At 36.9% G+C, this 23,243-nt stretch overlaps 1 protein-coding gene across 2 annotated transcripts in view; it reads right to left on the reverse strand.

The window, feature by feature from the left end:
- Positions 1 to 23,243, reverse strand: part of LOC106719271 (leucine-rich repeat-containing protein 4B-like) — a 211,775-nt gene that overhangs the window by 35,717 nt on the left and 152,815 nt on the right. For both annotated transcript variants that reach the window (XM_045677985.1, XM_045677983.1), the window contains one exon: positions 19,364 to 19,423. In XM_045677985.1, coding sequence (XP_045533941.1) covers positions 19,364 to 19,423 — 60 coding nt within the window. The remainder of the gene's footprint in view (positions 1 to 19,363; positions 19,424 to 23,243) is intronic.

Below are 23,243 nucleotides of genomic sequence, written 5' to 3' on the forward strand. Positions count from 1 at the left end.
GCCGTAGCGCGAAAATGATTTCCGCAGTCGACAGCGACTGCGGCGTGTGGTCTGACTGCGAATTTGTTTTACCCTAGCCTGAGCGACAGTGGTTGCATCGTCTTGAAAGTCAAGAACGTGCCTAGGTCTACGATGATCATGTTTAAATTTACCGAGCGGGATTGGTTTATAGGTGGTCGCACCTACAACTAACGGATTGGGATGACCGACGGCGGAGTCAAAATAACGACGCGACGCCAACTTCAGGTGTTGGGCTATGGTAGGCAAGTCCAAGTCTATGTGTAGATCGCTGTTGCGTACGTACCACGGGGCCCCCGTGGCTCTACGCATGAACTTATTCTGAATCACCTGAAGTCGATGTATTTGTTTCGGGGATATGTGCGCGAATACCGGACTAGCGTACGTCATGACGGGACGAACTACTGATTTATAAAGTGTCACCTTATTCCGAAGGGACATTTTGCTCTTTTTATTAAATAGCACGTAGAGACGACCTAAGATGAAAGCCGCGCGGTTCCTTACCCGGGTCACGTGAGCGGAGAAGTTGAGTTTATAGTCAAGGATGACACCTAGGTACTTAACTTGGACTTCCCAAGGTATTGGACTGTCCATGAGTTTAACGGGTGGGAGATTACTCTCTTTTTGGCGTGAAAAGTAGAGAGCCGCGCTTTTGGTAGGATTAATTTCGATTCTCCATTTCCGAAACCAGGCACCAAGGATGGTAGCTGCGGACTGGAGGCGTCGACAAACAACATCAGGCTTGCGACCTGATGTGTAAATGCAGGTGTCATCGGCGAATAAAGCTAGTTCTACACCGCGTACGCGCGGGATATCGTTGGTGTAAAGAGTAAAGAGCACTGGCCCTAACACCGAACCTTGAGGCACCCCGGCTCGAACGGGGTGCGCTTGGGAGCATACTCCCTCGACGCGGTAGCGAAACGTACGATTACTAAGGAAGTCTCGTATTATGCACACGAGACGGTCAGGTACTCCGTACTCGTATAGCTTGTATACAAGCCCGTTGTGCCATACTTTATCGAACGCTTTTGCTACATCGAGAAAGATAGCTCCGGTGTTAAGGCCGTGTTGACGTTTGGCAAGTATGTGCTCCGTGATGCGGTGCACTTGATGAGTACATGAATGTTTGGTACGGAAGCCAAACTGTTCAGCGATGGGCATGCCTTTCGTGACCATGAAGGTACGTAGACGGGCTAGATATCTTGTGATACTCGACACTATGTTATATGTCTCTGCCAAATTTCAATAAGATGTAAAGACACATTTGTTCCAAAGCTTTATTTACATATATATACATAACATCACCTTACTAGCTAGCTGTCGAGTTCCCACTGATTGACATATTATCCGCCTATCATCGGACATGCGCAGTTAGCCTGCGCAGTGGGGAAACGCCACAGTACCCCCCACGGTGTAAAATGACCCCTACTTAAAGAATGTTGCGGAAAGAGAAAAAGATAACGTAACTTCTTAATTCAAAGAGGGAACATGATAGATGTTATGTCTTAATGGGCAATTTAAACCGCACCTTGCGACCTGAACGTGATATGTAATCGTGAGTGTCGCTCATCGGTGATGGTTGAGATGTATGTGAACTTGATTGTGGAATACATGTAATTAATTTTGAGGGGGAATTGACAGCCGAAGGACAATGAAAAGAGGAAAAAGATAAAGAGTCTGGTGTCAAAGGCTCTTCAACATACGCCGGTTTGACTCGGTCTAGACTAACTTTTGTGTTCTTGTTTCCGATTGTAATGACAATATTCTTATCGTCCCTGCTTACAACTGGATGTGGACCGGTATATGGTGGCTTCAATGATGTCCTCACTGCATCATCTCTCAAAAAAACGTGAGTTGCCTTGTCAAGATCTTTAAAAATGAATGGTCGTCTTTCTGAATGATGCTTCGCCGGAACAGGATTTATGTTGGCCATGTGACTTCTCAGCTCTGACGCAAAATCAGTGACTGAAGGAGTGTGTGTGTTAGGTGAAGGAGAAATGAACTCGCCGGGCAGACGAAGAGGTTCTCCATAAACGAGGTCTGCTGTGGAGACTCCAAGATCTTCTTTTAATGCTGCTCTCATTCCAAGAAGAACCAAGGGCAGCGCGCCATACCACGTACCTCCATGACACATAAGGGCTGCTTTGAGCTGGCGGTGAAACCTTTCTACCATTCCGTTCGCACAAGGGTGATAGCTAGTGGTACGGGTTCGGCTGACCGAGCAATATCTCAGCAAGGCGTTGAATAAAGACGATTCAAACTGACGACCCTGATCCGTAGTAACAGTTGCAGGAACCCCAAAACGAGCAACCCATCCAGCCATAAATGTTTCAGCAACCTCCTCCGCAGTAATGCTTTTCATTGGCCACGCCTCTGGCCACCGAGTAAATCTGTCAACTGCGGTGAGGCAGTATCGATAGTCCTTGTTGCTCGGCATGGGGCCAATTATGTCCACATGGACATGACGAAAACGGTTTGTAGGAGTTGTAAATCCTCCTGTTGGTGTCCAGGTATGCCTGGACACTTTGCTGCGCTGGCATGCTATGCATTCCTTGGCCCATTTCCTACAGTCTTTCCTCATAGCTGGCCAAACGAAACGGTCAGCAACTAAACGTGCTGATATTTGCGCGCCTGGATGACTAAGATTATGGATCTTATTGAAATACTCACGACGGAAAGAGGGCGTAACAAAGGGACGTGGTTTGCCAGTGGACATGTCGCAAAAAAGAAATAAATCGGAATTTGGTATGGAAAATTTTTGTAATCGTAACGACGAATTATCGATGGCATTTTTGATCTCTTCATCCGATTCTTGTTCTTTAGCTAGAGCACGATAACTATCATCGAATGAAATAGACTCGATGCGTGATAGTGTATCGGCCACTATGTTTTCGGCTCCTTTAACATGAACGACATCTGTCGTGAATTGTGAAATGAAGGACAATTGATTCAGTTGAATCGGCGGAAGCTTTTCTCTTTTCTGTTTGAAAGCGTACACCAGCGGCTTATGATCGGTATAAATGGTGACATGATGAGCTTCCAAAAAATGCCGGAAATGTTGAACACTCTCATACACTGCAAGAAGTTCACGGTAATACGCAGGCCATTGAGTTTGCTTCGCGGTCAATTTCTTACTGAAGAAAGATAGAGGCTCCCAGTGATCATTAACTCTTTGTTGAAGACATGAACCAACTTGCATTGCAGAGGCGTCGGTAAATAATCCAAGAGTGGGATTAGCGACAGGGTGAGCCAAAAGGGTAGCCTTGCTAAGGCTATCCTTACAGTTTTGAAACGCCAGTTCTAGCTCTGGAGTCCACGGTACCGGTTTGGTTCCAGTGAGCTTCGAGTCCGTCAGAACATTAATGAGTGGCACTTGCAGCTCTGCAGCATTTGGGAGGAATTTTCGGTAAAAGTTTATCATGCCTAAAAATCTCCGGAGACCCTGTACAGTTTTCGGTAAGGGATAATTTTGAAGAGCTTCGATGCGCTCCGGAGGTGGAAATGTACCATACCTGTTGATTCGATAGCCCAAGAAGGTCACTTCCTTAGCTCCGAAGGAACATTTCGCTGCATTAATTACAACGCCGTAAGCGGTTAGCCGCTGGAATAAAGTTCTTAAGTGTTCTAAGTGCTGTTCTGGGGACTTAGAGAAGACCAACACGTCATCGACATATGGGTAGCAAAAATCGAGTTCCCTCACGACCTCATCGATAAAACGCTGGAATGTTTGCCCTGCATTTCGAAGGCCAAATGTCATGAAGGGAAACTCGAATAGTCCAAAGGGCGTAGTGATAGCTGTCTTGCAAATATCAGCCTCATTCACCGGCACCTGTTGATATGCCTTCACTAGATCTATTGTGCTGAAAATATTGGACCCAGCTAAGCTATGGGAGAAATCAGCTATATGCCTAACAGGGTACCGGTCTGGGATAGTCCTAGCGTTAAGCGCTCTATAGTCTCCACAGGGTCTCCATCCGTTCTCTCCTTTTCTGGCCATATGTAAAGGTGAGGCCCAAGGACTTTTCGATGGCCTAGCAGTCCCACACCTTACCATATCTTCAAATTCTTTCTTAGCCGCGATCAGTCTGCGAGGAGCCAATCTTCGTGGACGACATGAAATCGGTGGACCATCTGTTGTTATTATATGATGTACAGTATTGTGTTTAACTAGTCGTGGAAACCCAGGAGGTCGGGTTAAGTCTGGAAACTCTAGAAGAAGCCTGGAAAAGGGTGAGCTATTATCCAGGGATACTGATCTGACACTAACCTGATTGACATGGGCGACTAATGCAGCGGTTGACAGACTAGTGTTGCCATCGATGAGCCGTTTTTGACGAAGATCGGGAAGAAGATTATAGTAACTTAGAAAGTCTGACCCTATTATAGGTGATTCAACATCGGCAACAGTAAAATCCCAAAGGAAACTACGGCGTAATCCAAAGTCAAGACGCAAGGTGATACTACCAAAAGTTTTAATAACGCTGCCATTCGCAGCAGATAGCTGGTAGCTGGATGTTGAGCGGTTTGTAGATTGACCGGGCTGGCGGGAAGACATCGTTAGATGGCCCGCAGCATTCAGGTGTAGGCAATGCAGGAAGGCTTCTTGAGAATTTGCCTGACCTTGAGTAGCCTCGGTCGCACCTCGATGTATTCGTTAGCGCTGACTCCTTTTTCAGACAAAAAAATCGGTTCAGTCGTTTAGAAGATCACGTCGGGGTCACCACTAAAGACACATTTGTTCCAAAGCTTTATTTACATATATATACATAACATCACCTTACTAGCTAGCTGTCGAGTTCCCACTGATTGACATATTATCCGCCTATCATCGGACATGCGCAGTTAGCCTGCGCAGTGGGGAAACGCCACAGATGTTTTGAACAGTCGCAGAGTTTTCAAGTAAACATGTAAATCAAAATTATTCCACGGCAACCGTACACATTTCCGATGTTCTACATCAGTACCGAATTTCGTCAAGATCCATTAAAACATCCTAACATTCGCATTTATAATATTAGTGAGACATAGTGCCTTAATATATACATATATCACACTCGCCAAGAAAAAATATCAACTTATGCTGTAAATAACGAACAGTGTTAGTAAAAGACATTAAAAAAACGTTAAACAAGCATTTCATAGTGGAGTGAAATTAAATTTGATCAATAATTACACATTGTTTGTTCAGCAAACCCCAAGGGTTCGTGCGCGTTGATAGGCTGCCGCGGGGCGGACGTTTTCTTTTTCGATTTTGAGGCCGTAAATTACACGCACACACGCGAACACGGCAATAAAGGGTTCTTTACGGGGCACGAAACGGAACGGAGCAGCGTGTCCGATGCGGCAAGAGCTCTCAACAATACGTTAGTACACAGAGCAATACTTCGGACAGGGCTGCTGCTTGCACTTTATATAATAATTATAGCAGGAAAGAGCAGTAAACAAGAGAGGCTATAGCTAGTTAAGTAAGATTGATACCAGAGAGAAGAGAAGAAAGACTAGTTAATACTGTGCATGCCATTAACTTTAGCACGATTTCAAATTGATTGTAGTAAATAAAAAAAAAACATTTAACTTTTTAAATTTAAATTTCAAATTGCGAGTTAGAGGCACTCAAATAGTTTAAATGAATTAACCTGTAGTTGATTTATCAATTCAAATTGAAAAACAAAAAGTGATTATTTCGTGCCAACCCTACGTGCGCGGCAAATAACTTGGGTAAATTCGCGGGCAAATGCATCAGGCACGTTTCCAGACGACGACGCGACACGACGCTACAGACTCTATATTTTAATGTCGTCTGGAATTTGTGTTGCGGTACGCACGCCGAGTAATCCAATAAACGGACATCGCATATCATTATGTTAAAAACATATCTAAATTTGAAGCGGAGGGTTAGCCGGACGCCATCATGGAATTCTGAACGTTTTTAATCATAAAGACATTATTTTGTATATAGACTTTGTTTTTTTATTTTAAGGTTACATACATTCTAATAAGATAAATCTGACACTAAGGGTTATGTCTCCTTTTACGACACCTAAAATATATATTCAACCTTCTCGGTATCAACCTGTTGAGTCAGTATTAAAAGATCGATAAAAATACTGTAAGAACAATTACCGAAGAAAACAGAATTAATCCTAAATTACGGGCTAATTTGGCATCAGCAAAAAATGTTGGCTCAGTGGGGCAAAGGTGGCGGCACTGGCGCAGTGCCACGGCCCGTTACGGTCACTTTCTAAGACCTTTGCCGGCCCAGCTCGTGTGGGGGTGCCAATTAATATTAATATCCTACTGGCACACGTCCGAACACGTAATTACCCCGTGGAAACGATCCACGCTGCACGAATTTACTATTAAAAGCCATTAAATGATTACTTGTGTTTTTATTTGCTTTTAGATTTTGAGGGAAGCTATTTGTTTGTGTTTATAAAAATGGGTTCACTTTATGTTAGGTCAAGAGACTCTATAATTGTCCGAATTTTAATCTCTTTTTAACTCTACCACGATATATACAAAGGAGGATGTATATTGGCAAGTAATTTGTTCCCTTTTTATTATTTTTCCATGCTAAGTAGACATCTTAAATTCATTCGGGCCTCGCAACCGTAAAATATCAAGTTATTTCATTGGAAAGCGTTTTTTTTCTTCCGTTCTACTAATATGTTTTTTATTATAATATAAAACGAAGCGTTCTGTGTTCCCTTAAGTGCTTTTGGCACGGCTGAATTATTCAGTACTCAGTAGGTCGTGTGGTCAAACTGGGTCGAATCTATTTGTTTTGTACAACCTAACGTTTTCTATAGTATGGATAGTGCGAAGGACACATTGACCGAGCATCAGTTCTATAATGCTTTCAATACGTGCACACTTTATGTAACACAAGTGATAAGTACAATAGCAACAAAGACATTTAGGAATATTTAATTAGATATTATTTTTGAATCATTTTGAATGGCCATTTGTCTTAGTAAAATTAGAATATATTTAGTGGTCAATTTAGATTGTTAGTGTAAACGAAAAATAAAGGATCCGATTTCCATCGATTAAAGGTAGACAACGCATCTGAAATTGTAGATGTTCATGGGCAGCGTTCGATTCCACCACAAATATAAAAAAATAAAATGTGCAGATATTCGAATTTTGTTCCAATATTATAAATTCAAGCTTTTATTTTCATAAAGTTTTCGTTCTTACAGCAAAGGAAACATCGCATTAAAAAATCTTAAGTATCATTCGTTGGAGAGTGCTGCCTCAAGATACTGGCTGATATTTCTTTTTTTCAAGAATACAGATTATCGCCGTATTCTTTGGCGTAAAAGATTGAAGTGCTCGTGAATGTACTTCCTTTTCAAGGTAAAATCTTGATTTTAAAATGTAGTTTCCAAAAAAATAAACAAATTTTCATTAGGTTACATGTTAGAAAGGGGTTTTATTTAGATGCTAAATTTAAAGTGTATTTATTCCTATCTAATGATAGTTCAAGCGCATCATGTCGAGTGTACGAGACCGTGAAAAGGGTAAATTTGGATTGGACAATAAAAAGTTATTAAGCAATTAAGTTAAATAAATAACCTAAAATAACATCGAAGTTAAATGTTGGCTTCAATTTAATTCTTAAAAAATAATTCAAAATTTGTTATAGTCGAATTCACGACCAAATGCTATTGTATATAGTAGAGGACGTTTATTTACTACCTTAATGAAATGTTATTTAACGCTTACAATGCGATGAGGTCGAAAATTTTGTTACAACAATATACATTAGGGAGACAGTTTAATTCTTTGACTATATACTCGTAGGTAAATGGTATACAGCGAGTAGCATCGGACACGTACGTGATATGTGAAGCTCGCCGTCAGAATTTAAGAGCTGGGAGGAGGTAGCGCCGGCATGACCTTATCGGATCGGCTCTTTATGGCTCATATATCAAACTAATGACCTAGGAACAGATAAGCATTTTATGACCTCACCGCGGCAGACAGCGCGGCGGCCGTGTGAACACGTCATCGCCTAATTATATCAGTTTACAGCTAGTTCCTGTCAGGATTTATAGCGTAGGGAATACGTTTAGTAACCCGAGTAAGATCTAGGCAATTATTTTTAACGAGAGGCTCTTCTAAGAGCTGTGAGTAACTGTGATTGGAGCAGAGTGTAATGATTTGGTTTTATTGCAATTATTCAAATCGAAAAGAGTACGAGTATAATCACAAAACTAGCTATTTTTTATTATTATTATTTTTTTTTATAAGAGAAGGGGGCAAACGAGCAGCGGGAACACCAAGGTGTTCATCGACGCCCATGGACATCTGCAATACCAGAGGAATCGCAGATGCGTTGCCGGCCTTTGAGATGGTATAATAAATGCGAATGTTTGGATGAATAGATGTTTGTTTAAAGATTTTGTTAAAGATGTAGAGTAGTCTGGAAAAACACATAGGTTACTAATAAAGTTTTCTTTTAATTCCTTGCGGGCGTCAGCTAGTTTGATAATAGTCTTAAAAAGTAAGCTAATTTATTGTTTTTTTTTAATATTCTGTACTAGTTAGCCAAATGAAATGAAATCTATTAATTCAGGATGTTTCTTGCAATAATATCACTTTGAATAGTGTCAGTATTTTCTGAAGAAATCTTTTGTTACAAAATAAATTCGTCGCGGTATCTAGCTAATTAAGCGTGGTTATATTTTGAATAATTTATGCAAAAACATAAAGACGTTGGGCTCAACATTTGCATTGCTAATTCACGATGGCGTGTCGCACTGGACACAGGCTGATGTGCCGGAGGCGGGCCCCGGGAAAATATTCAGACCGCATTGTGTCATCTCTTGAAACATATCATATTATTAAAATTAAATTTCGATTTCGTTTAAACGATTGATTAAATAAATTCTGCTTGACGTTAATAACATTCGAATCGTATTAAAATGATCTGTCTGTGATGAGAAATTCAGTTTGATTGCATTTTCGTGTATTAATATTTTTAATTTAAATATGAGATATTATTTTTTCTTTGTACAACATTTAATAATTTCGAATCCGTTACCATGATAATAATCCGAAAACGGATAATAAATTGTTGGTGTCTGAGACTAAAATCCCTATATAAAACATATCATCCTTACTCTCATTATCTTTGACAACAGTGATATATTAACTACATGTTATATAGAGGAATTACAGTCTCAGAAACCATTGATGAATCTCGTATTATTTTTCCATAAACTGTAAATTAAATAAAAAAATAGTTAAATGATGAATAAAATGTTTCAGCTTACATTAAACCATTAAATAATTTATGATATCTAAGATCTCAAATAAAAATTATGTTAAATTAAGTTTTCATTTGAAAAGTTGTGAAAGCACAAATATATGTATTCCGTTTATTGTGTGTTCAAGTTGTGCAAATAAATTCATAATGCAGAAAAACTGTACACAACTAAAAAAACTGTACTTTAGACAGTAAAAGGGGATTTGTTTCATTAGAAAAACAGACATAGTGTAAAGAGTATCGTCACTGGAGTCCATTAGTTTTTGTGCTCACTTTGTTGTTCTCTTGCTGTTAATTTTCGCCGGAGATTGCATGAAAAACGTCGAGTCCGGGCTAATCGAGTAACGATTCTTTGTTTGATTTGTTGTCGATAGGGAAACGAGCGATTTAGGTCACTTCCTACGTTACAAGAATTACATTTTTTTAAGATAAAACTTTAAAGAAATTTTAAACGACTCAATATTATTACCATTTGATTACAATTCACATAATGTATTTATTTAAAAACAAGGTTATACAAATTATAGATGTAAATATCTATCTATAAATTGGATTTAAGGTAAAAAAATATTTATTTACGGAGGCCATAAATTCAATTACAAATCATGTCAAAGTAGAAGATAATATGAATTGATATCATGAAATAATGACCGAAATTGTGAAAGGTACAATTACATTGTATCGAATAAACGCCATAATTATAAAGCGACCCCGAAGCAAACGAACCCTAAAGAATTAATAATTTGGATAAAAACAAATAGGGAATTACGTGATATTATCGTCGTCCCTTAAAAATAAACGGAAATTTAATTGGGGTCTCACTTGCGTGAGTTGGAGTGAAATTAACTGTTAAAATAGAACAAATATTGTGATTCCATGTTTATAAATTAACAGTTATTTTAAATCACTATTTATATAAAATGGACTAGTGTCGATGTTTATAATTACTTTTACCTACTTTTAATAAAGTTTATCTTGTCACATCACAGAAATATACGTACACCGTTAATTAGCATGAGATGGGGTGGAGCGATAGTCTTTAATACTGACGTGAAAAATGTCATACAAATGATGTAATAAAACCAGTATCTAGACGGTTATTAAAACTCTATTTCAAATTTTATGACATACATTCTTCTTCTTCGACTTTTTTAAGTTGTTTTTTACGATAACCAAACTTAATACGTGGTTTCTGTTCAAGCAACCGCTTCAGGTCTACAAATGCGCCGGAATGAAATTGCAAAATTTTAAACGACGAAACGTACCGAAAACTTAGTCCGCAGCACAATGAATGTTTGTTGCAAAATAAAGCAAATAAGCGACGCGCACTAAGCAGCCATTTTGTTCACGCTCAACGCACACAGCCGTGCACAAAGGGGTGTATTCTAGACACCGCGTGCTCGGCGATCGCACTGTTTACTCTATCTAAACAAGACTAGTGTTGAAATTTTCGTTGTAGTTTTATAAAATAATCAAATGAATTCAACAAAACAATGAGTTCTAAAAGAAAACAGTTGCCGAATAAAGGACAAGTATTTAACGTTGTTTTTCGCTTGAAATGATTTAATAATTTGCCTCACTAATATTAATATATTTTATAACTTGAAGTGAATAAATTTTCGAATATTGTAAGTTCAAACGAGTTTATTATTTAATAAAAAAATGCAAAATTTTAAGATTGTTTGTTTCAAAGTCCCCAACATTAGATAGGCCTTGCATCAAAAATACATAGGCCTAAGTTACATAATTTCATAACATTTAATAAAATTAAATTTATCCATTTAATACCGTGCGTAACACATAGGGTCGGGGTCCCATCTGCAATTAACAAGCTACACGAGCTAGCGTGAGACAAGGGATTTATAAAGAATGTCGCACGATACACCAGAATACACTCCCGTGGTTTCATAGTTTATGAAATAGCCGCCCCGAACAAAGCGGATAGAACACTCGGTTCAACGTTAAAATAATTATTAGTAAAACGGTTTGTTAATATAAATAATTTTATTTCAATTGGGAAGTTTTTATAACTAGTTCAGGGTTTATAAATACATAATTAAAAGTAAAAACCATAGGCAATAGACTGGCCTTTAACATTTTTAAGATTTTTTTAAGACGTTCAGCTTTAATTATCCTGTTAAAGAGTTAAGTTCTCAGAAATTTCGATACACGTTTTCATAAAATTCTTTGGAAATTAAACTAATAATGGATGTAATAACTAAAAGCTAAAAAGGTACAAAATAACAACCCTTTCAACAAAAAAAGCACACGCTTACAATCCTCGTAACTACAAAACTTTGTAAAAAAAGCGCATGTAAAGTTTAAATTGTTACGGGTCGTGTTTTTACAAACGACAACAGGACGGGCCAAGCCTAGCAGTGCTTATCGTGGATTATACATGAACATAGCTTAATTTAATTTGCGATATGCGGCAACGGGACGTGCAAAATAAACGGATATAACTGCGTTTGTTACATCCATAACTCGATTTGCTTTTGTGAAACACAGGATAGGAGCATGGGGACGTTTGTGAAAATTTATAGCGAAATCAGCTTTGCATTTAAGACACTGTAAGAAAGATGGCTGTTAATAGTCACTAAGGAACAAATTAAGTGTTGAATTAGTTTGGAAAATCTACCATTAAATCGGTCGCCTGTGACTTCATCAGTGCAGGATGTAACTTACAAATATACCGTCAGCTACCTTCACGTCAAAGGACCGTAAAAATCGGTCCAGCCGTTCCTGAGATATGCAGACCACATTGTATTTTTGTATGATTCTGGTTCCTGACTTTCACAAATAAAGAAATAAACATAATAAGGTCCTTAGAAATAAATATTATGTATTACATAATAAGGAACATACATGTGTGAATAAAACTGGAGTATATGAGGGTATTGCAAATAAGACGACACGACAGACGAAAGGTAAATTCAAATTACAAGTGTCATAATGACATTAACGCTTTCACAATAACTTTGCAAAAGCATGGGGAAGTCTTTGTTATGTGGCGACGATTTACTTGAATAAACATGCATCAATATTTTAGTTGTTTCTTTTTGTTTTAATATAACTTAGAGATACTTTTATTAAAACAAATTGTTGTATCTCTTTCTGAAGAGAATGAAGGGCATGGCATTATAAAAATTGTCTATTTCATGTTTAGAAATCTACATCTAATATATAAAATTCTCGTGTCACAGTTTTCGTTGCCATACTCCTCCGAAAGGGCTTGACCGATTCTCATGAAATTTTGTGAGCATATTCAGTAGGTCTGAGAATCGGCCGACATCGATTTTTCATTTTTATTTTTAACTGCACGCGGATGATGATTTCCGATTTGTAACTAGCGTAAAATTCAATTTACTTTCTTGTACCCAAAAAATGACTGTGTTTTTTTATCAGTTATAGAATCTTTAGAAGGCGGGCGCGGGCGACGTATAGTCGAGCGCGATGTTTGCTGAGCTGTCGCAGGATAAATACAATCATGTTTATATTTATCGTGTTCTGTAATAAATAAGGAAGTAATGCTTGTTTGTAACTTTGAAAATGGCTACAGTAAAATGCCTTTTGCATAGTATCATTATAATTAAATGAACAAATATTCGTTGTTAACAAAAGCTAGAAAAATGTTACGGGATCATGTCAATTAAAAGTGGTTGTCTTATTTTCTAGTATTATTATTAAACGTTAGTGCGTACGAATTTAAAATTTGAACGTGATATTTTTTTGGAATGCTAGGCGTCATATAATTTTATTACAATCTCTATGAAAAAAACAAGAACGGAACTCTTTTCGCACAAATAAGCATAAAATGTAAAAAGTTTAAGTGAGTCATAAATCTCCTTACCTATCAAACGTTCAGATATTTGCAATTCCCACAAATGACCTGTGTAAAGCGATCCACGGGAGGTGCAATAACTCGATTTGCGAATAAATGGCTTGGAAGTTGATCTACAGCGTTCGTTCTTCTAACGCCTGCGAGAAAAGTGAGAAAATACTATCGGTATCTACATTGCTACATTACGTTCACTATTCAAATTTACTTTACTATTTTAAATCAGCAATGTATTTATGTAAATTTTAAAATATATCGTTTTCTCAAAAATTACTGGATGGTTTTAATTTTTGGAACGAAGTTCCTTATCGCGTGTTGTGAAAGGGGGCTAGACGGAAAAAATTCTTACGAAAAGTTGTCACGACACTTTTTGCTATAGTAAGTATGTTAACGACGAATGAGCGCTACTTCACCATGGCAACGACGTGACAATATATAACGAAAATTCATAGAAATAAAATGTACTTCTTGTGAAGACTTAAGTTTTTAATTCATAGAATAAACATTGGTTCCTTCACTAATTAATCGAAAGGAACTTCGGTCCATCCGGGTGTCCCTTGACACCTCTCAAGTTTTTTTTTCTAACACATTCTTTTACATTTTGATTTTCGAACGTAACTCGCACACAAATGAAAATGGTGGCTTAACTGTCAGAAAGATTATTAATGTGCGCACCAAAAGTTTTTCACGTGTCAGATTAACGATGGGAATTGTGATTCCGCTTTATTCTGCGACAATTTTGTATCAACGTGACTCAGATAAGAATAAATAACAGAATGTTTTTGGAAAAACTTTAGGCCATAAATCTTAATAATCATTATACGTCTTTATATGTCCGAGTTTCCTCCTTTTTTAATTATAATATTTATGGTTGTCTATAGTCGGAGTTTTCATACTTTTATTTTAATCTTAATACGTGCTGTTTGAATTTTGGCAATTATCATGATTTATTACTTATTGAAAATAACTTAGTGTTTTTTTTTTTGCTATGAGTAAAATAATTTAGGTCGAAGAAATTGTAAACACGTGTGTAAGTGTGGCAACATTGCGCAGTTGCAAACAAATAATTAATAGCCGTTTGTTGGGCGCGAGAAAGTTTAGAACATCTATCAAACACTCGTCTGTTGGCTGCCGGCACAAGCGGACGGATTTTATTACGAGACGTGCTTTATTAAGAGATGTAAGTTTGGTTCAACTATTAACCTCGCACTTGAGGCATAGATTTCATAGTCATATAATTTTTATAGACATTTAATTTGTTTTAAACATAATTATTACATTGTTTAAAGTGCCAAAAATATATATATCTGTGTGAAAAAGTTTCAATATTATATCCAAAGTTATGTTTGTCAGAATGATTTTTTTGCTAAAATAAGGATTCCTAAATATTGGTACATTTCGTAAAAAGCGGTTTTATCTTTGTCCGCGTCTGTTGCAGCGTATGCGTGGTATTTGCTTTAAATTCTATTCGTGCATTCTTTTGTCCATACAACTGTACAGTCTCTGAAAAGCGTAACGGTGTCGGGCTTAACTTAACTTTAAAAGAAACAAACATGCATTGAAATAGGTTTTGCCATTTTAAAAGCCTTAGCATTGTTGTACCGACAAAAATAATTTGTTATACTTTCCATTTTGCTCTATGATACGAATATAAAACCTAAAGATGTCAAACCCGACGCAGTGCCAACCCTATGTATTTTGCGAAAACATTAGAAAAGATAAGATTAAAAAGGTACGTTCATTTAAATCTTATCTTTTAAAACTTCAAGATCCTTAACACTAAGAATCTAAGCACGTTTTAATTTGTAAGTTTTGGGGCTTGATGACTGCACCCCCTGGATGCAGGGACGCCGGCGTGTGGAGGTTGTTGGGGAGACTCCCTTCGTGACCGGAATCCAGATCGGGGCCATAAAATCTGAAGGCGGGGCGTTGCCTTCAGGAAATTAGCTGTCACACTTGGTGCCTATTAACACTTCGTTTATATTCGGGTGCTGATTAACCGCGCCTTGAACGATGCGGTCGAATGTCCGCCTGTCTTTTTTAATTGACACCTGAAACCTGATAGGTGTACTAGTGGAAATGAGCTTTTATGTTAAAATGAAAGGATTTATTTCAAAATTTATATTTCGTTTTAATTTAAAATTAAAAACCAAAACAGGTCTAAATAAGGCTTAGGCCAAGAAAAATCTAAAGAAGTGTGTTGTGTAATACATTACATCTATGCTTACTCTATAAACCTTGGTTATTAATTTGATAAAATAACAGATGCGGAAAGTAGAACAAATTAACAAAACTGTGTCACTGAATTGATACAAAATAAATGTTTGATATTTCAATTCGATAACCAACCATAATTGTACGAATTGTACTCATTTTTTATTCATGTAAATAGCGGTTTGACAAAGAGCATTATTATCAACTATACGTTGAATTTTGTTTTTCAATTTTGAACAACATATTAACATCATAATTTGACTAAGCCCTCACGCCTTTTTTGATAATTTGACCCGTTCAAATATATAGGTATATTATACCGCGGATGTTTTTCACTATTTCATTATGAAAGTAAGTGAAGATTTTAGTACTTCTTAAATTATTTATTTTATTTACCGTAGAAATGTTTGCATTTCAAAACATCTCCATCAATTTTTACGGTCTGAACGAATGAGCCAATGATTCGAAATCGACATTTTATTGCTAACTTTATGATATACGAGCAGTGACCCAGATTATTTTATAGTATACGCCGGTAAAACTGTCCAATTGTCTAATAGCTTTTATATTAACAAATTGAAATATTTTACCGTTTAAAATCTGTTAAAAACTTTTACCTTTCCTTCAACTTTTATATTTACTTCTTCAAGTAAAATATATTTATTCATATCTAGCGTTTGACAGATACAGAATACTCTGACAGGTATTTTCTATTGTGTAAAATGATCTTTTTATGATTTAAATATTATTATGGCCGCTCCAGACCCTTGGTGTTAGCTACAAACAGCCACAATCATCAAACACGTGCCAGAACCGAACACAAACAGGCATCCCCACGTTTGTCGAACATCCTTTGATTTGTGGCGAAAAACCGCACGCCGATCATTGGCACAAACAGCGAACACCAAACAAAAACGGGCAAACACCAATATACACGTCCATGTTTGTTGTTTGTTATTCGCTGTTTGCCAAGCGTGCGTATTGGACTATACATTCATCAGTCTTATAAGATGGATTACTAAATTACAAGCACTATTATTTATTGTGATTTTTTTTACTTTTTCTTTGTGTATCATTCTCAGAACTCGTCAACTTCGCGCAAGCTGTCGTCAACGATAGTGATCTTAGTTTACGAGGAACTGAGAAAACTTCGAGAACAACGTGACGAATTCTCGGTTCCAGAGGGAGATTACAATAGTAACTGCCGATGCGGGCGCTACTAAAGTGAAGGGATGAAACTAAATCCGAAAAGACATAATCCTTTTGTGTGATTCTACGAATTAAGTTTATTAACACAAATTTTCTGAGAATAGATGTATTTTTTACTATTTAAGTTTCTTTGACGACAAATTAACATTATTAAATCCTTAACTTAACTTAAACTTAACGATGGCACAAATGGTCGTATTGTTTTCAATAAATATTTTGGAAGTAGTTTTTTTATAAAAAGGCGTTTGCTTTAAATATCCTATCATAAAAATAACGACAAACACTTAAGTTTCTTCAAATGTACCTGAATTTTTGAGGAGACGGAAAATGCAGAAAACAACTTCTCAAGCTGTATTACTCGTTACGGTGGTAAATTAAGTTTGCGCGAGCTAATTATGAGTAATGAGTTGTTTTTTAGTGCCACGAGCGATTCCAGATAGTGATGTACGTTCTTAGAAAAATGGTTTCGACGACTTTTTGGTACGAAAAAATATTATTAATTAAGTGATATGACGCATGAACTTAAGTCCAACATGGCGGACTCTGAGGAGTTAATTTTAAACGGTGTAGAGATAAAGACTTAAAAGGTCCTAGGTTAGGATCAAGTCTAGATATACACAATGATGAACTTTTTGCTCTCTATATTATTCAGCAAGAAATGTATAAAGAACATTATTTCATTCAAAAGTAATTTTTAAAATTCGTCAGCCGAACAATCGTTATTAATTTTTTGTCTGTGTCCCATCACTAGACTCGTTTAACTGCCGCTGAAGGCTGTAGTTAATTTTTACTTCAGTTTCGAGTTCTAGCGTTTCGTTTCGCGATCTCGTTCTGAATCTAACTTCTGTTTCAATTAGTTTCCTCGCAATTTACAGAAACGCCACTCATATTTTCCTATATAAAACGTTGGTAACTAGATGTACTAGGGGTTTTATAACATTTTATGCATAATTATTACTTAATTATTTCCAATTTCAAATTGTAGACAGCGAAGTTGGTAATCAGATTTATATGGTTTCTTAACTTCTTTTTAAATTTGTTTTATTACAACGAGGAATGACCATGGAATGGTAATAGGTAGCCTACCCCAAGTTAGGGGTGACTAGGTCATAGTCAACCTCGCTGGCCCAGTGCGGGTTAGTTGACTTCGCACATATCATTGAATTTCACGATGCATCACGATGTTTTCCCTCACCGTAAGAACGTCCGATAAATATAGGAGTACATATGTAAATCGAAAATCGAAAAATACATTTGTACATGGCGGGATTCGAACCCAGGACCTGCAGACGCTTAACCACTGAGCCAGCGACGCTCTCTTTGCGTAATAGTTGTACCTAATTTTGAACATTACTGACTCTAGATCTACAAAGCAATCACTTAGTACGCAATACTTAAAGAATCTATTTATTACGCACGTATTCAACTACCAATGCATTCAAGAATTTTAAGTGCTCGTTAATCTGCTTTGTAACTAACAATTCTCGAAGCAAAATAAAACGTGGCTAACTTTAAACTTTGTTGAAAAATATTCAACATACACGGAGCGCGACAGCTAGCGGAGTTGGTGAACTTTTTAGAGAATAAAATAAAAATAAAAGTAGAACAAAATAGCGTTTTGGAAGTTCGTTAGAGGGCGCGGACACCGCATGGAGGCATGGAGGTTCAATTAGAACAAAGAGTCGAAAGGAAGAGTTACAAGTGACCGCTCCGGGCAATGGCGACCCGACCAATTGTGGTGCGCAGTTTTTCACGTTCCCATCGGCCGTTTTATGGAGATGCATTTCCGAAGTTCGACTTTTACTGGTCGATGTTTGACTTGGCTTTTTTGTTGGTACGCCCGAGGTGGTGTTGAACAAGAAGTTATGGTCACGAATGCACTGTAGTATACATCGTTATGTAAGTCAGTTTTACAGTTGATAATTTTTTATCGCAATCGAAAGAATTGTTTGAAATGCAGAATAGAATTTATAATTACAAAAACAATTAAATTAGTCTGTGGCAGAAAGATATAATGTTTATAAATTCCAGTGTAGTTTAATTAGGCTATACTTGGTATACCTTTTTTTTGGTATCCTGGGGGGGATGCTTGGTATACCTATGAATTATTTGGTGAAAAGGTGACTAAATCATCATAACATTGTTCGAAGTACACACGTGACTAAAGTCCGTTACAGTAAGTTCTAAAGGCAGCTATCTCAGGCTTACGTATAATATGTTAACACATGTCACATGTACATGAAATTCAGTTTACATGATGTTCGGTAATTAAACGTGCTTGTAACTATAAGTACGTCGGCACAGAGCAATTAAGCTACAGACTCTGCAGGGAGCTTTCCACGCACTGCAACCAGCTATATGTGTATTTATTATTAGTTTGCTCTGTACATTGAAGAGCTGTTATGGTTCTTACTACACGTTTACGTTTGTTTCACGCGAGTTTACTTCGAGATTCTTTGAAATGAGCGTATACAACAATGGTAATTTGTTTAACAGAAGCAAAACGTTTAATGCATTTTAAAATTTGGGTAAGATATTTTGAGTTTACTTATTTTTTTTTTACCAACTACACTTTTAAGATAAAACAATCATCTTTATAAATGTATATTGAGCAATAAAATAAGTGTAGGAATATTATCACATTGTGGGATTATCTCGAATGAAACTCGCACGATAAGCGCAAACAAATAGTAAAGGGCGCAGTCCTGTCTCTCACACATCCTAGAGCCTAATTAGTGCAGTTAGTTAGTGAGCTGGTAATTTTAACGAGTACGCACGGCTGTAGAGTTCTTAGCGAATCAGACACTTACCGTCGATATTCTAAAGGCTGTGCTTTGCGAGCAGGAACCGTGCGAGCCTCTCACTGCGCCCTGTGAACAAACATACAGATGTTCTGAATTAATTACATCACGTTTTGTTTTTAAATAAAATAAGTAATATGGAATTTTTATGTAGGATACGGGAGCAAACAAGCAGTGGGTTCGTTCGCTGTTCATGAACATTCGTAACATCAGAGGATCTAAAAAAGTATTAAGATGGTGTGAAAATACAGCAGAGAAAAATTAAAATAAAATAGATATTTTTTTCCAAAATTATAATAGAATCTAATAAAGACTCTTTTTTGTTGTCAATAACATGCATTCAAGTTTTATTAGTAACTTGAAACTGACAGGTATTTTTTCCTATTTTAACCTCTGATCAAGAGGTTAAGTACAGAAATACAGTAGAATCATTCAAATATATAAAATAAAATTTTATTGAATGCAATAATATTATTCTCTGTTATTTATTGAATACATAAAAGTTAAGTAGACGATATAGAAATTTTTAATTGGAATATTTAAGCTATTGAATGTTAGGGCGTGGGTATTATGATTGGTTTTGACAATTCTTGGTTAGACGGTGACGCGGCGGGGTGTGCAATTGCTTCATAAATTCAAAGGAGAATTGGCTAAAAGTGCTTTAGAATTTCTAGATGTAACTCGAAGTAAGTCTAGTATTTTTTTTATCTTGTTAAAATAACAAAATTATAAATCTAAATTTTTTACTATCTAATAAACTTTTTATTTCATTTTCTTAAATTAATTTTTATGATATTTGTTACGTTTTAAAAACATTTCTCGAATGGTTTGATTTCACGACAGGACAATTTCGTTTACTTACCTCCCAAGGCTGCGATGTATAACAACAGATTTCTGTACAGAGAGTGTTTAATTGTTTAAAACATTCGCATTTATAATATTCGTATGAAGTAGGATTATCTTACTAATATTATAAATGGGGATGTTTATATGGATGGATGGGTGTTTGTTTGAAGGTATCTCCGGAACGACTCTACGGATCTTGATGAAATTTGGCAAAGATGTAGAACATAGTCTGGGAGAACACATAGGTAAGTTTTAAATATCAGGCAAAAGCTAGTTGATAATATAAAACAATATTCGAATTATTAAATGTGTGTCATTTAAATATAATTAATAAATACTGATTATGATATCAAAATAACAGAATGTTGAAATTAAAACACATTATTGGAAATAATGAAATTTTATTAATTCAAATACGCAGTTATATCGTTAAAGTGATTGGACAATGGGCAATTAGTTAGTGAATTATATTCCATGATTGTCTTTCATGTTATATGGATTAAAATATTTTATTTTAATAGCTTCATATGAAGCACACGTGTGTTCTTATAGTTTTATTACAATTGAAAAATAATTAGATACCAAAATACGAATAAGTATTAATGTACACAGTTCGTAGTTATTAAGCAGTTAAATTAATTATTAGTGGGAGGTATTTACCATTTACTTCTTTTTTTACCAATCGTTCATACAAAAACACATTATCTATGTCCCTCTCATTCTCTCTGAAAGACTGACACTTGAAATCCGCAGTAAAGATATGAAAACTTTAGGACCGCATTTGGCACTTTCACTATCTATGGTTCACCATAATGTATAAAACTAATTAGTGAAAGTTTTTAATTAAAAGCAAAACTATAGAAATGCAATAAAGTATAAAAGTGTTTTGTACTAAATGTTTACGTGTGAGTGTACCTCTTGTTGGGATGCTGCAGGAGGTAACGCAATTTGTAGTAAATAGGATATCGGTTCGTCGCCATTATCTCGGTGCAATGTGCTTCTACGAAATGACATTAATGAGTTAGTTTAGGCTGCCGATACACGGACGTTTTTGACGTAGCTCTTCGGTGCGACGTGAACAAACCACGTACAAGATGGCCTAACGATATGTACATGATATGAACTGTCCACCAGATGACGCTGTGGAAACAATCTTAATGACCGAATCAACATATTAAAGCGAGCGCAGTGCTCTAGAATGGTTAGAATTAATGAGAAGTAAAAAAAAGAACCTATAATAACGGAATCTTCCGACTGCCTACAGTAGGTCTGTTTACATTTTTTAATGATAATCGGATAAGTTTAAACACCAAAATAGTCGTACGACTTTGTCGTATCGTGAACGCAGCTAGCTTATATGTGAGTAGTTGTTATTTTGCGCACTATTGTGTTGCATACCGCGATATCGTTAGTGGTCTAATTAATTGGATCGATATTGACTACGCGACCCGCGCCTGCAGCGCCAGCGCTCCGTGCTGGCACACTTGAGGTGAACGAAATTAATTTCGGCAATGTCAGTTTATCTTCCTTATAATGCGACCAAATATAATGTCGTTAGTACAATGTAAATTTTTTAAGAAAATACAACGGACAAGTGCGTGAGTGTTAAGCCGTTTATATTAGTTTACAATTAGTTTGTACGCAGCAGTCTATGTCGTTAGCTGCTCTGTGTTTGTTCCAGAAATTGATTTATAGCAGTCTATGTGTTTACAGGTGCTCTGTGCGGCAACAGCTTTGCAATATCTATAGTTGAATTGTTTGCCTTGTGCTTTGTAACCGAACAAGGATAACGGGCGATGCAGACTTAACGGTCTCGTTCGTACAATGTAGAATTTATTAGAACCAGTCTGCAGGCGTTTACATGAATTGGAAAGTCACATTTTTTAAGAAAAAGATGAGTCGAATAATGCTTCATTTAAAACCGTTTCTTTACATTTTCATAAGTTACAAAGGAACTAGTTCTACTTAAAAGTGTAACAATGAGTCCTGAAGAATAGCAGCCGTACAAACTGCGACGTCGCTCCGAGCAAATGTAATTACGCGTTGTTCGGCCCAGCGGATAGCGGGTGGAAGTTAGCGAGGAGGGGCTAGCGGCTAGTGACAACGCTTGTCTGCACCAACAATATACGTTTTGTTTTAATTCCGATTATACCAGACCTGTGAGTATAAATACAAGGCGTTGAACACTGCTGCAAAGACTTGACGCGACAAAGGAGGCACCGAGATGGTTTCTAATTACGAGCGAGGCCGTTATGCAAATCGGGGGTCGGCGGCGAGGTCCATGTCTCTAATAAACATGCACAGCACTTGCGGTCAGACCGCCAAATTGCTTTCCCGCCGTCCCGCCGCCGTTCCGCCGTGCAATAAAACCGCTCCAATTGTACTACCTACTCTGGACAATTAGCGCTCTTTGATCGAGCTTCCAGTTTTTTTCAGTCATTTTGCTTTAAAATCGACTAATTGTTTTTTTAAATTTTAGAACGGCAGCAAAGGATAAAAGGCTCGCTGCGTAATGCGGTAGGAGTTTGAAGTACGGCTTATAGATTCTTCGTTTTATTTTTTAAACACTCAAAAAGCAATCGAAATAAGACCCGTTGAGACCCTTTTCATAGGTTTTATGGGGTAATTTGATTACGACCTTTTATAGCGAATAGTTGAAAAAAAAACCGAAGAGAGCTTATTTAGCTTCACGGGAAATAACGAAAGTTTGAAGTAGTTTATGAGATTGTTATTTTGTTGATATAAATTTATTGGTTAAGACGTTTCATTCAAAACATAGTCGGAAACGTGGATGCTGCGGCGGGCCTGTCGAGCTATTACGCCGTCGGAAGCATTTCGAAAAATTGTGCTTGTGTCGTGATGTGACCGCATCCGAATCTAGGCTAAAAGCTTCGCTTAGTCGCCGCTGGCTCTAATATTTCTATGAAAATCCAGACCGAGGACGAGCTGCGAACTAGGTTACGATCTCACTTCAAAAAATCCTGTGAAAATTTTGAAATGTACGAATGTTTTTTTTGTTACTTTTTTACTCCGTTTTTAACAG

This window comes from Papilio machaon, chromosome 1, assembly GCF_912999745.1.
Source record: "Papilio machaon chromosome 1, ilPapMach1.1, whole genome shotgun sequence".
Classification (NCBI taxonomy): Eukaryota; Metazoa; Arthropoda; class Insecta; order Lepidoptera; family Papilionidae; genus Papilio; species Papilio machaon.